The sequence below is a fragment of the Gymnogyps californianus genome, chromosome Z (assembly GCF_018139145.2).
Source record: "Gymnogyps californianus isolate 813 chromosome Z, ASM1813914v2, whole genome shotgun sequence".
NCBI classification, from domain to species: Eukaryota; Metazoa; Chordata; class Aves; order Accipitriformes; family Cathartidae; genus Gymnogyps; species Gymnogyps californianus.
The window spans coordinates 50536334-50550122 of NC_059500.1; the positions used below are offsets into that span (position 1 = coordinate 50536334).

A 13789-nucleotide genomic window follows, 5' to 3' on the forward strand; every position below is an offset into this window, starting at 1 on the left:
TTCCTCTCTGTGCACCAGTATGAAGTGAGTATTAAGTTCTCATCAAGTAACATTTTATACTCCGCAGTTATGAGTGACTTCACAAAGTAAACATAGCGGGAAAATCTGTTCATAAAAGAAGACTTTTGAAGCAGCTATTTTGAAGTCAGCTATTTCTGACTGCAGGGCAGTTGAAAGGTTCTGAATGCCTTTGGTGTCACTTTTAAAATAGGTGATGGAAAAAAATACTTAAAGTCAAAGTAATACAAATGCTCTAGTGAGGCCACACGTTGCTGTAGTTACAAATTCCTGAAATCATATTTGTCTTCAAAAATTCCAGCATTGGCTTTTCTTTAAGTGAAATGAAAATAAAAATGGGCATATGCTGCAACTCTAATATATATATGTGGCATATGGAATAAACGTTGAGTACAGTCTGAGTCCTGTTTTCACTGATTTGGAAATGGATAGAAAACAGACTTAAAAGTAGATGTCTCAGCTGTCTTTGAAACCTTATGAAATAATTTAAATAGATTATAGTCCTGGTGTTCTGTTCTCCAAAAGGTAGGAAATTATTTCATGGATTACATCATGAAGACTAGTTGTATTTAGGCTTTGCTCAATTATCTTCTCAGATGTTACTTAAACCACTTATTTACAGGTGAACCTTTTCTGATGATTGTCTGGGGACAGAGTAAGCATGTATGCACTTCATGAAAATTGAGAAAAACTAAGGCCCTTGATACAAAATGTTGCAAAATATACCAAAATCCTGGGAAATGTGTTTTCCCCACTTTTTGGAGAAGGAATAGAAGAATTAATAGGATCAGTGGATAACAACTAAGACAGATAAAGGTAGACGTTCTTGTGACTACGTTTACTACATTTCAGAGAAAAATCCCTAATATTGATACAGAGCCTCCAAGTCCAACCTCTAAGTCCTTGATATATCTTTCTAATATCTAATGGCCTACATGTTTTTAAAATTACTTCTTTGGAAAGCTCAGCTAGAGAATGTTTGAAGATTTTTTTTCCAGAAGGTTGTGATTATTGAAATCCCTTAAAATATTTGAAATGCAGCACCTTGGAATCTTGAAAGTCTAAACAAATTTTCTGTAGAGAACTTAATCCTAGTACTGAAGCAATAATCGATACACTTGCAATAAGTACTAACTGCTAAGCTTCTGTAACTGCTTCATTGTATTTCATTGTTGTCACACTTCAAAACCTCGTTCATTTTTTGCTGAGATTTGACCAAGTTTTTGCTTTTCCCTCTTTGTGTGGAAGGAATATCTAAATATGTTTCTACTGAGTTAAATGGATGATTAGATTGCTTATTGTCTGAGATACTTATTGTCTGAGCTGCTTGAAATTGCTCTTTGCTTGCTAAGTGTTTTGAAAGACCTTGATCTTGCAAAGTTCTTCCACGTGAGAAAGGCAATTGGATGCTTTAATTTTAATAACTTGCTGGAGTTATGTCTAGTTTGAGAATGTGTTAGTGGACGATACTTTGCTGAAGTTAGTGGAGAGTTATTGATGAGTGCCAAATTAGAATTTGGCCTTCAGCAGTAACTTATTTTCATTGATTTCTGGTATTTTAAAACCGAAGAAATTGCCTGAGGAATCAAGTAAATTTTACAGTAAAATGCCTGTAGGGATCTACTGAAGACACTGATATGACAACAAATATGTTTAAATTCTGTGAGATTAGTTTCTGTTAATATTTTAGCATGAAATGTACTTTTTAATTATACTACAAAAGAATGTTGATCATTGTCTCCTGTGTTTAACAGTCTGTTGAAGAGGAATGTTCAAATGCTGCAGCTGATTTCCGTGTATCTGACAAGAATCTGTACAACATGGATCTGAATCAGAGAGCGAGAGAGCAAAAGTCTGTAGTGGGCAATAGCCTGGAAACTGCAACTGGTTTTACTAAAAAGGATCTTCTGCCTGTGGATGTTTCGGATACCAACCGAAATGAAAATGAAAACACAGCAACATGGACTGGATCTCAGACAACAGCAGAAATTGCACTGAGTACAAGCCTTGCTACTACCATGCAGCTTGATCCCACTGGAAAAGTAAAGATTTTTTTTTTTTTTTTTTTTTTTTTTAAATAATAATTAAACCTATGGAAAGGCCATATTACACCATAGAATCTCCTACAGAAACTGACACTGGCCAAGAGCCATGTATAGTTCTTTGATTATAAATATCCATCAGATGTGGTAGCTCACATCAAAACTTACGGATTTAGACCTGTCCAAAATGGGAGATTGATTATGGCGTCAAGATAGTCATCTCCCAGAGGCTGGCGATACAGGGGTATGTAAAAGTCTGCTCATACTTCATAGCAGGAGACACTGCTGGACCACAGTGTACCCACTGGGCAGGCCAGGGGGCTTTTCTTATCCCTTGTTAACCTTTGCAGAGGCATGGGCACAAGGAGGAGGTGCACAGCTGGAAACCAGGCCTAGGAAGCCAAGGGGGAGTGGTGTGAAAGTCTTGCATCCTGGTGTTTGCGCAAGCCTGCACAGTTCAGCTCACAGACTGGCCTGTGATGCCACAGTGTGCAAACATAATGTTCCTTTATATGACAGTCCCTGTGACATGTGTGTCTTTTTTTTTCCATTCAGTGGTTTATTAAGAAACTCTTGAAAGAGCTGCAATTTCTTACAAGATTTGTTACTTGAGCACTGGCAGATTGTCAGACGTCTGTGGTGAAGGAGTCTGAGAGCCCTTGAATTCATCCCACTAATTTTAAGAGTGTAACTGATGTCCCTAAATTAAAAGTGTACTTTGTGGTAGATTTGCTATATTACCTGAATGAAAGCAGAAACCTCATGTATGTTGGTTTGATCTTTGATGGACTGACTTTTCCAATGTCTGTGTAAGGAATCTGTATTAATTATGCACCTAGCTTTTGTATAAGGTAAGATGAGTTGAGGTCAGTATGTCCAATCGTATTTTTATCTCGGTATTCTGAACTGATGTTGTTTTCCCTTGTGTTAGGATCAAGTGCTTTTAATGGAAAAGAGATGCCCAGTATCTTTGGAGGAAAGTTCCACAACCCCAAATTCAGTCAAAAACATGTATGAGAAGACTATCACTATTGCAAAAGGCAATTCAAGTCTAGGTAAGGTAGCTAACGTTTTTTGTAACCTGTTCAGAAACACGGCTTTCTGTTTTTCTTGTATGTTTCCTGTTTTATTAGTAAAGACTAAACATTTTCCTTTTAGTGAGGAAAGCATAACAGGATATTCATTCTTTGCTGCTTTTGCCCTCTTTGGCTATGATAGCAGTGGATCCGTTTGCTGTCACTGTAAACACAAAAGAAAATGTCCAGTCTCACTGAGAATTTTTTTTTTTTCCCGTAAAGGAGTTCAGTCATTCCTAAATGTTAACAGAACAGTTTTAACACATTGTTTTTTAATGTCTATACATTTATATAATATAGTGGAAAAACGAGATATAGCCAAGGAAAGCAGTAGAAGAACACTTTGGTCAAAGAGCTGCAGACGAGACTTTGAAACGTCTGTAAACACAAAATCATCTTGCTTTCTGAGGATGGTCAAAAGGGTCTAAGCAAGCTGTTCACTTCCTTGCTACATATTTGTACTTGTATCTTAAGTGCCTCAGTATTTCTGAAAATCAGATTGTTGGTACATTTAATAGGTAGTATTTTTAGCTCGATGTCATTATTTTGTAGAGAATTTCAGAGTTTTAAATATCTGCAATCTTCAACTTCCCGAGCATACTGACTAGAGGCACATTTTGGAGTGAACAGGCACAATAGATGAAAATGTTTTTTGGTGTCTTCTCCTGGTCTTTCATGCAGCCCTGGGCAGTGTGAGGGGGAGCACGGGGATAGCATCCTCCCAGGCCAGTTCCCAGACCCAGCTCCAGAGAGGCTTTGTGGTGGGAGGCAGTGGTGCTCCCCTCCTGTTTGTGGCCGGTGTGTTCATTTGCTTTGGTTTAGGTTCCTGGTGCCGTTTCTTTCGGCCAACTGCATGTCTTTGAAGACTCTCTGGTGTTGGTAGGGCAGGAGTTTGTGTGGGCGCTGGCTGTTTGCAGTGACTCTGCAAATGCTTTAAGATGGGTTGTCCACAGAAAGCACCCTAAAAGCGGCCCATGGGCCCCTTGTTTGTAAACAGCCACCACTCAGGCCTCCCTTGCTGTGCAGAGGTGGGTGGGGTGCTGTGATGCTGTAATTTAGTGGGCTCTTCTGCCTGGAATAAACAGCCCTCTGACGGCTAGATGCTCAGTCTGCCCCGTATCACCTTCTCCTTCATGATACAGCCAGCCTCTAAACTGGATCGGGGACTGATCTGGTTTAAAAGCAACCTCCCCAAAATATAAAGCTGTAGGCAAGGGTGATGTGGGTATAAGTTTTGACTTTCATTGGTATGAGGTGCTTGGGTAACTACTGCCTTTACTGGCCTCATTGCCAGACTGTATAAAGTGCAGGTCACAGTGCAGTTCTAGACGTTTGGATTTTGTTAAAAAAAGTTTTGTTTGCAATAACCTCTTAACTCAGTGGAGCAGTGTTTTTCATGTATGTCTGTGAGTATTTTAAGTGCAGTGAACATACAAAGTAAATTTCATGTCAAGCGTAATACAGCATAAAAATACAGACTTGGGGCAGGGTGCACATTCGCAGACATTACATGCATGAAAAGTAAGACTAGCCTGTCATGTATACATAGTATGAATGTGAATAATGCTTTCTCTTGGCTTTTAACTGTAGCCTTTTTTTTCTAGTCTGTGTGTGCTCTGGCCTGGGAAGCTGCCTGGGCACAGTGACCAGTTTACACACATGGCTGCACTGCTTTTACCTTTATTTTCACAAAAGGAGCTAAATCAAGAGCTGTGAGTGATGCTGAAAGCTGCAGCTGCATCAATTATTTAAGTTGAGAACTGTCACTTCTTTTTTCTTTTTAAATGGTGTCACCCATAGCTTGCAACAGCTCTTCAAATCCAGCCACAACTGGAGCTCTAACATTTTGATTGTGATTTTTAAAAGGTGAGAGGACAGAGCACCCACATGCAGGAAGAGCTGAAATGCCGTTGTCCTGTGTGCTTCATTTGGCGACTTGACAGTGGCATTTGCATTTTTAACGTGAAACGGTAGCTGTCCAACGTGTGACATCAGCCTTGCAGATCTGTTGTAATGAGGATGTCAGCATAGAAACCAGGGGTGATGTTTTTTCTAAAGTACTGTTACACTAGCCTCGGTAATACTGTTGTTTGTCCCTGGCTTAACCAAGCAGCAAAGTTAGGTTCAGAATTTCAAACCACATTTCAGCTGTTTCCTTGGCAGTTTGCTTTTCTGTGCATGCTGCCTATATTCTGGTGGAGACCACTCTGCCTATATTCTGGTGGAGACCACTCTGTTGCAGAGTTATGTTTACATTCAGATCTGACTGAGTAACCTGTGTGAGCAGATCTGTCAGATGGTTGTTGGAAGGAGTGTGTGACTGTAAACTCTGGGACATCCACCCCAGGATAGCACCTGTAAATGCCATCTATGATGTGCTCAACATTGTAACAGTAGTCATCTGAGGGGTAGGTGACAGTCAGTTTACCTCTACTTTTTCTAATAGCAAGGCAATGAATCAGTGGCATTGTGTGTCTGTATCACAACTCTGATACACCCATGTTTAAATTCCGCCTGACCACAGCTGACATCATTACCTGGCAAATCGTAAATATAAATCTCCGGTCAATGGTAACACCGTATTCTTTCATCAGTTTAATATAAAGTGCCATCATGAACGTGGGTTTTGCAGTTTTTCCAAAAGATAAACCTTGACTTCCACATACCAAAGTAGAGAGGTACATGTATTCCTGTGTCTAAGAAGCTTATTGAGCAGTTCCTTGCTAGTCAGGGCCACCTTCTCATACTTTAGACAGCGATGTTGATCTCAACTACAAGTGGGTGTGAGGAGCCAACACTATTAAGAAATTTTTATTTTCTGGAAGGAGTCCTAAAAAGCACAAATGAATATCTGGATTAGTGTTGTTCTTTAAATGGTTACAGTGTTTTATTTTTTTCTCTGAGACAGATGTAATGGCAGATGTTTGTATGATTGGCTGAGTCTGGATAGCCTGGGACTTATAGCTGCCTTCTAAACTCTGTTCAACCAGTCTGTCTCCCAAGGTCAAAGGTCACAGAGTAAAGTGTTCAGTCTCTGTCTTCTGTAGCTGTGTTTGTATGTAAATGATTAGAATTTTTTCATAGTCAGTATCCTTGGAGGTTTTGCTCTGGGTAGCTATCATCTTCCTTTCACTCACAGTCTGGACAATAAGTTAAGGGCTTGCAAACACACAGCTGCACTCCCCGTGCTTGCTAGCCTGATGTTTACATGCAAACCCAGGAGAACACATAGTGAGGTAGTCACTGCCTCCTTCTCCAACAGATATTCCTCTATAAGGTGCTCTTACTTCAGTGGTTTCATCTTGCTAGTAAAGGAAAGCTTCCATGTTAGTGCACAAAAAAGAATAAAAACAAGTTTGGCAGTATTAGGATAGTGGAAGTCCACTGGGTGGACTTTCAGGGTGCTGGCCCTTCAGCTACCTTTGCATTGCCTTAGGGAAGAACAGTTTTTCCTGGAACTGTCATCAGGGTTGATTTCATGAGCACCAGCTGCCCTGACAATAACAGTGACAACTCATGCATATAAGAACAGTTACAAAGACGTGTGAAGCTGTCATGGTTTAACCCTAGCCAGCAACGAAGCACCATGCAGCTGCTCTCTCACTCCTCCCCCCCGCCCAGTGGGATGGGGAGGAGAATCGGGAAAGAAGGTAAAACTTGTGGGTTGGGATAAGAACGGTTTAATAATCAAAGTAAAATATACTACTACTACTACTACTAATGAAATATAATAATAATAGTAATGAAAAGGAATATAAAAAAAAGAAGAGGGAAAAAAAAGAAAAAAACCCAGTGATGCACAATGCAGTTGCTCACCGCCCACTGACTGATGCCTGCGCAGCGATCCACCCCTCCTGGCCAACTCCCCCCTGTTTATATACTGGGCATGACGTTCCATGGAATGGAATACCCCTTTGGCTAGTTCAGGTCAGCTGTCCCAGCTATGCTTCCTCCCAGCTTCTTGCACACCTGCTTGCTGGCAGAGCATGGGAGACTGAAAAATCCTTAACTTAGGACAAGCGCTACTTAGCAACAACTAAAACATCAGTGTGTTATCAACATTATTTTCATACTAGAATCCAAAACACAGCACTGTACCAGCTACTAAGAAGAGAGTTAACTCTATCCCAGCTGAAACCAGGACAGAAGCCCAGCACCACAAGTAAGTCCCTGTGTTGGGTTTGTGTGGCGGGGAAGGTGCTACAGGGGTGGCTCCTGTGAGAAGCTGCTAGAAGCTTCCCCAGCTCCAACTCTGACCCACCTCTGGCCGAGGCCGAGCCCATCAGCGACGGTGGTAGGGCCTCTGTGATAGCATATTTAAGAAGGGGAAAAGACTGCTGAGGAGGAGGAGGAGGAAGAACGAGAGCTACAGCGAAGAGAGGAGTGGGATGGGAGAGGAACAACCATGCAGACACTGAGGTCAGTGATGAAGGAGAGGGAGGAGGTGCGCTGGAGAGTAGATTCCTCTGCAGGCCGTGGAGGACCCCAGGCAGAAGCAGGTGGCTTCTGGAGAAGGCTGTGACTCTGTGGGAAAGCCCACGCTGGAGCAGTTCGTGGAGGACTGCAGCCTGCGGAAAGGACTTGCCTTGGAGGAACTCATGGAGGGCTGACCCCTGTGAGAGGTACCCCACGCTGGAGCAGGGGAAGAGTGAGAGGAGTCCTCCCTCTGCTGGAGCAGAGGAGGAAGGAGTGGCAGCAACAGAGTGTGACGAACTGACCGCAACCCTCATTTCCGCTGGAGGGGAGGAGGTAGAGGAATCGGGAGCAAAGCTGAGCCTGGGAAGAAAGGAGGGGTGAGGGGGAGATGTGTTTTTAAGATATGGTTCTATTTCTCATCATCCTACTCTGATTTGATTGGTAGCAAATTAAATTGATTTCTTTTTTCCCCAAGTCAAGTCTGTTTTGCCTGTGACCATAACTGGTGAGTGATCCCTCCCTGTCCTTGTCTTGACTCGCAAGGCTTTTGTTGTATTTTCTCCTCCCCATCCTGCTGGGGGGAAGGAGTGCGGCCGCGTGGTGCTTTGTTGCCGGTTGGGCCTAAACCACAGTGGTCCCCGTGAGCTCCCCATGGGGGAGGAGGAGGAAGAGCGTCTCTGTCTCATTTCACATTGGTGAAAAGAAAGTGGAGTTAAGTGGTGTGTATAAACATTGAGAAGTAGTGTCCTGGTGTGCCACAGGTGGGATCGTGCTGTAACTTAAGTAGTGGACTGTGTCCATCAGTAGCGCGCGGGCTCTCACAGAAGTCAGAATGCTCTTCTGGGCCTAAGCAATGGGCTGCCTAGGAGAGTGGGAAGGCAGCCACTATCTCAGTGGGATCTGATTCAGGCTTTCTGTTGAAAATAAGTGTGTGGTTGTATTGGCCCTGTGCTCCTAATTAACTGTTTAATCATTTCACCTCCTTTCCGAAGAGAACCATCATAAACTAAACTGAAATGTGTATAAACTCAGTGAACCATCCAGAACAGTGGTAAATTTGACTGTTTTAGAAGCAATTTCATTACCTTTTTAATTTATTTTCTGCTTAAATTTTCCACTGTCTTAGTTTTTTTATATTGAGCCTGGTATGTGAAAACATGCAAGGTAAAGTAAAGATACTGTGATTGTGATTCGTAACTGCTGTCTCCTGTTGGACAGAAAGAAATGGAAGGGAGAATACGGGCAATGTTTATAGGCTTGCTGACATTGGCAGATTGGCTGGCTGGCTTTTATCTTCCCTGCCCCAGGTTATATTTCTTTTTCTTGGCACTCAGAGCTGGGGCTCAAAGACGTTATTAACTGTTCCATGTGTTTTTCACTATAGGGATGACGGTAAGTTCCAATAAAGATGGCTCAGGAATGATAGTCCGCAGCGTCATCCATGGAGGCTCAATAAGTCGTGATGGACGGATTGGTGTGGGGGACTGCATCCTGTCCATTAATGAAGAGTCAACCACTAACTTAACCAATGCACAAGCCCGGGCTATGCTAAGGAGGCATTCGCTCATTGGACCAGATATAAAGTAGGTAAAGCTAGATGATGAGTTGTGATAGGAAGAGGCTAATAGTCAAAATTTGGTTATTTATGCAAGTATTATAAATGAAAATTTCGTTTGTTTTTACAACATGAATTTACCTTTAAGTTACAGCTTCAGATGGCTAATTCACCCTCAGATTACAGCTTCATGGGTTTGAAAGATAGAATCACTTGTGTGAGAGGCTTTGGATGGTCTTAGAAAAGTTACTACTGTCATTAGTAATCATCATCATTACTGCTCTGCCTGGTTTTATTGAAGGAATGGGATTAGTCAGAGTTTTGCATTCATAGTATGAATCTTCTAAAGAAAGTAAAAATTTCCTCAAGGTGTTTGTGTTTGTCAAAGGTGGATTGTCCTGGCCATTGCACAAATGATTTCGTTTGATGGAGATCTTTGTAATGGATTTTGGTTTTGACTGCCAGACAGAAAGTATGACACATGATGTTAATGCAGAAAAGTAATACTTAAAACATCTCTAGTATATCTGTGACAAACAGCAGAAACAGTCTGTTTTATGAAGTCACTTCCAAGTTTTTATTAGTACATATGAAGGGGCTGTAGCTCTAGTACATAATGTCTGCTCTTGGGAATACTACTTTAAACTTGCAGTAATTAATACAAGTTTTGAAAAATCCGCTTGCTTGATGAGAAAGTTTCTTCTTCTCAAGTTCACTCAATTTACAGAATTTTGACTTTTCCTTAAAGTACAATTCTTTCTGGCTGTTGTGGTTGTGGAGTTAACTTTGCCCACATGCACCATCTAGAAATGAGGTTGTTCCTAAGCTTGTGGACAGTGCTCTAGACACACCAATGCTGGGTTTACAGCTCCAAAAATGTAGTAGCTGTTTTTCTCAAACGCATGATAACATGGATAGGGTCAGATCTGCAAATGTTGGTAACAGAAGTCTCTACCTATTTAAGAGGGTGGCCATGAAAGGGATCAGTTCAGTCCCAGTGCAATTGCAGGTAACTGTGTGGTTTCTGTCAGTTCAAAATGGACTGCAGGGCATTCCATTCTTCCACAGAAGTATTCTAGCTTTGAAGAGACCTGGCATTTTGGGAACAGGTAGGCAAAGCATCTTCACTGTGGGTGGTAGGTTTAAGTGTGTGCGTGTCGTAAATTTAGGATTATGATTTAACGCAACCTTGTTTAAATAATGGGATATGCTCATATAATGAATTACATTATTGTCAATGCTGTCATGAATATGAGCGAGTCAGTGTTGATAAAATGTGACATTGATTATTATTGTAGGCTTTCAAACTGTATTATAATTCCGACTGCCACGACTGAAGTCAGTTGGTATGTGCACATGCATGTGTGTGTACGTCTGCATAGTTACACAAATGCTACAGCACCATTCTTCTGTGAGGAGTCTTTTATTAGTGCCATAGTTACGTGATCAAACACAGATGTGTTCATTATTTGTGCTTATCCTTTTATAGCTGCTGCATTTTACACTATGTGACTATAAGTTTTGTTTTGTAGTTTTAGTCTTTTGCAGATATGTCGGAAATACCAAAATCTTGTCTTAGAGGTGAATATTTTCCAGAGAAAAGTACATCCCGTTTCTGAAAGATCTCACAGAAAAGGGGCAGTTGCTATTCATGTTCTTACTCAAGATATTTGTCTTTCATGTTATATTTATGTTCTTCGGTGCATTCCCATGATAAAGATTTAAAGTGAAGCTGGCTTCTGCACTTCAAAGAACTGAAAGACCAAATCCTTTGATAGCTTCTAAAGGAGTCTTGCAAGAATAAGGACAGTGTTTTTGGGCCTACATAGTTTTGATACAAAACTATTCAGCATAATTAAACTTTTCAGTAATTTATACTTTCAGGAGCAGTACAGGATCCCAGAAAAATATTATGTTACAAACATGTGGGTAATGTCCCAAAGCAGAATTTGGAGATACGGAGCATTATCTTATGATAGTTCTTCCTGTTTGCTGAGATGGATACACAGCTATATAGATGTAATTTCAGAGCTAATGTGGTACACCACCATGCAGGATTTGTGATTTAAGGGCCAGCATTTGAAATAAGCAAGTTGAATCCTTTGGTGTCTTCTTTGGGAAACAAGGGTGCCCAAGCACTCAGGTGTGGCTATCTAGATACCATTCCCCTTTATCCATACAGGGCTGCAAAGTTGGCACGTTAACTTTTAGACTGAGCTTTTCTTGGGTAGCAGGGTGCCCCCCCCCAAGTGATTAAGCAGAATTATTTTTATTTCAAAGCTGTATTTCAGTGGCAAACATTATTTGCTGAGGAAACATAAAGCTGTTCATACTTGCCACTTAAAGGCTTTCTTTTATTTTATTAAAGGAAATTTGATTTTGAACAGTTCAAGAACCAGCAATCTGAGTTTCAGATTTAGGTATTTAATTTTTTTCCCCTTTGTGTGTGGAAAACCAGATGTGTGGCCTTACCAGAATGCATTCTGTTTCACTTCTCACTCCACCTTGCCAGGAGCTCTTGTATTTCTGTAATAATAGCCAGGGTTTTGTGCTCAGCAGCAGCTGCTTGTAACATCTGTCAGATAATTACATAGCTGAATCAGCATTCACCTCCCTAAAGTGTGGGGATGAATTCCTGATCAAGAAATAAAAGATAGATTGCAATTCCATTTTCCATGCTTGTTAATAATCATTGCTATAGACAATAATAAAGAGCAGATGCTTTCTGGGGGAGGTGTAGATGAAGCAGAGGTGGACTGGGAAAAAAAAAAGAAAAGAGAGAAAGAAAAAAAAAGCTCACACTTTTAACTACATAAGTATGCCTCTCACATTCAGCATGAGACATTGACATTTGTTAACACTGTTGTAAAAAGATGCTGCATCGTATGCTTCACATTCTAGATCTTCTCCAGCACCTGCTGATGATCAGGCCCTCTCTTATGTGTGAGTATTGGCGATTCAGAAACTCATTATGGCTCTATGTTGCAACTTGTCTGTAAAATCATTCCATGCTTTTATGACATCCATAGTAATGTCAGGGATATATCCAGATATAGGTACATGTTCTCTGTGTGTGTGTGTGTGTGTGTGCATGGACATGTGGCTGCACATGTGGATGTGTATACATATATTTTTAAAAAAAGGTATGAGTGTGTGTGTGTATATATGTGTGTGTATATATATAGCTTTAAACTTGAAGATTGGAGCATACTTCCTAAGACTGGAAAGAAAACACCTGTATTCTAGAGAAATTATTGCTAATATTTTTAAATTTCATCTATGACAGCCACCCCAGATGTGCTCAGAGCACGTGTGTGTGTGTGTGTGTGTGTGTACAGGGTTCACTACTAGAATTGGCATGAATATGATGTACTGATATCTGGATTAATCTCAGTGTCATATTTTCTGTGGCACTTACATTTTACTTCATTCACGTATAAAAAGGTTCAAATTAGACCTTAAGTATTAACGACAGTACTTTGTCCTAAACATTTTCCATACTTTGTTATTTGGTTTGTTGGTGTTTCAAGGTTTTGTGTGGCTGTTCAGTCAAGCATGTGATAAATCTTCCTCTGTACTGCATGCAGTGTTGTGTTTACAAGATATTTTCGTATGTGCACCCTTTGGTGTTTCCATTGTCACTGCTTTCATTGCTACTGCATATCTCTGGGGGGAGGAGGGTGGTTGTACCTCTCAGGAAAGGAAACCAGAACACTTTCTCCTTCAAGCTGTACAGCTGTGAAAGAGAGGAAATGATTAAACCCTGCATATACTTTCCCTTGCAATTGTTGAACTTAAACTTCTCTTGCAGATAAGAAATGCAACACAATAGAGCAGTCATTTACTTGTTTCCTGTTTTCTGTGTCTTCATCCCTATTTCCTGGGACTTGTTTCTCATACTCTCTTCCTTGTGACCATATTAAGACAATTATCAGTCCCTTTTGCAGATGAGCCATTCAGATGCCTGGGTGGATTTTTATTTCCACTTTACAGCACAAGGGTCAACATCGTTGACCAGAGGAGCCCAACACACTTCTTGTTCTGGGCCCCTCATCATCCCAGTCACATGCTGAGCTGTTCAGGATGATGCTGGATGTCTTCAGACCTCACTGTGACCTTCAAGAAGTAAGCTACAGTAGTGATCCAGCAAGTGATGGATTTGATAACTGTGGGCTGTCTGCCCATGAAGTACTAAACAGGGAAAAAATTCTTGGTAGATAGAAATCCAAGGTCTTTAGTACAATCTGACCTTGCTGTGTGTCACAGAAGGCAGGAGCAGGACAGACAGCCACTTAGCAAAGGTGGCGTTCTGGTATACGTATTTCCTAAAACTAATTTACAGCAGAGCTAGATTTTTTGTATAACTTTTCAATATTAACATGCAAAGGAGAGAGGGGAGGAGGACAGTCACATCAGTAATACAGCTTAGGTAATAAGAGCAGCTAGGAAAACCTTTGTAGTTAACTGAACTTTGGAAATCATGAGCAAGAAACAAAGGTGAATTCCTACACAAAATATACCTTTTCACGCGTTTGATCCATGTAATTTAGTTCTCTTTTCTACACTATTTTTCGCAAAATGCAAATAAGTGTTCTGGTTTATATGTATGAAGTAGCTGAAGCATTATTGAAGTTTAGCTGTAGATAAGAATGAACAGTTAAAAACATATTGAATGTTCCTTT

General features: G+C 40.8%; 1 protein-coding gene across 1 annotated transcript in view; it reads left to right on the forward strand.

Annotated features, from left to right (window-relative positions):
* Window positions 1–13789, forward strand: part of MPDZ (multiple PDZ domain crumbs cell polarity complex component) — a 90930-nt gene that overhangs the window by 40395 nt on the left and 36746 nt on the right. The window contains exons 19-22 of the mRNA XM_050912624.1: window positions 1773–2060; window positions 2992–3115; window positions 8937–9135; window positions 12009–12050. Of these exons, the coding sequence (XP_050768581.1) occupies window positions 1773–2060; window positions 2992–3115; window positions 8937–9135; window positions 12009–12050 (653 nt within the window). The remainder of the gene's footprint in view (window positions 1–1772; window positions 2061–2991; window positions 3116–8936; window positions 9136–12008; window positions 12051–13789) is intronic.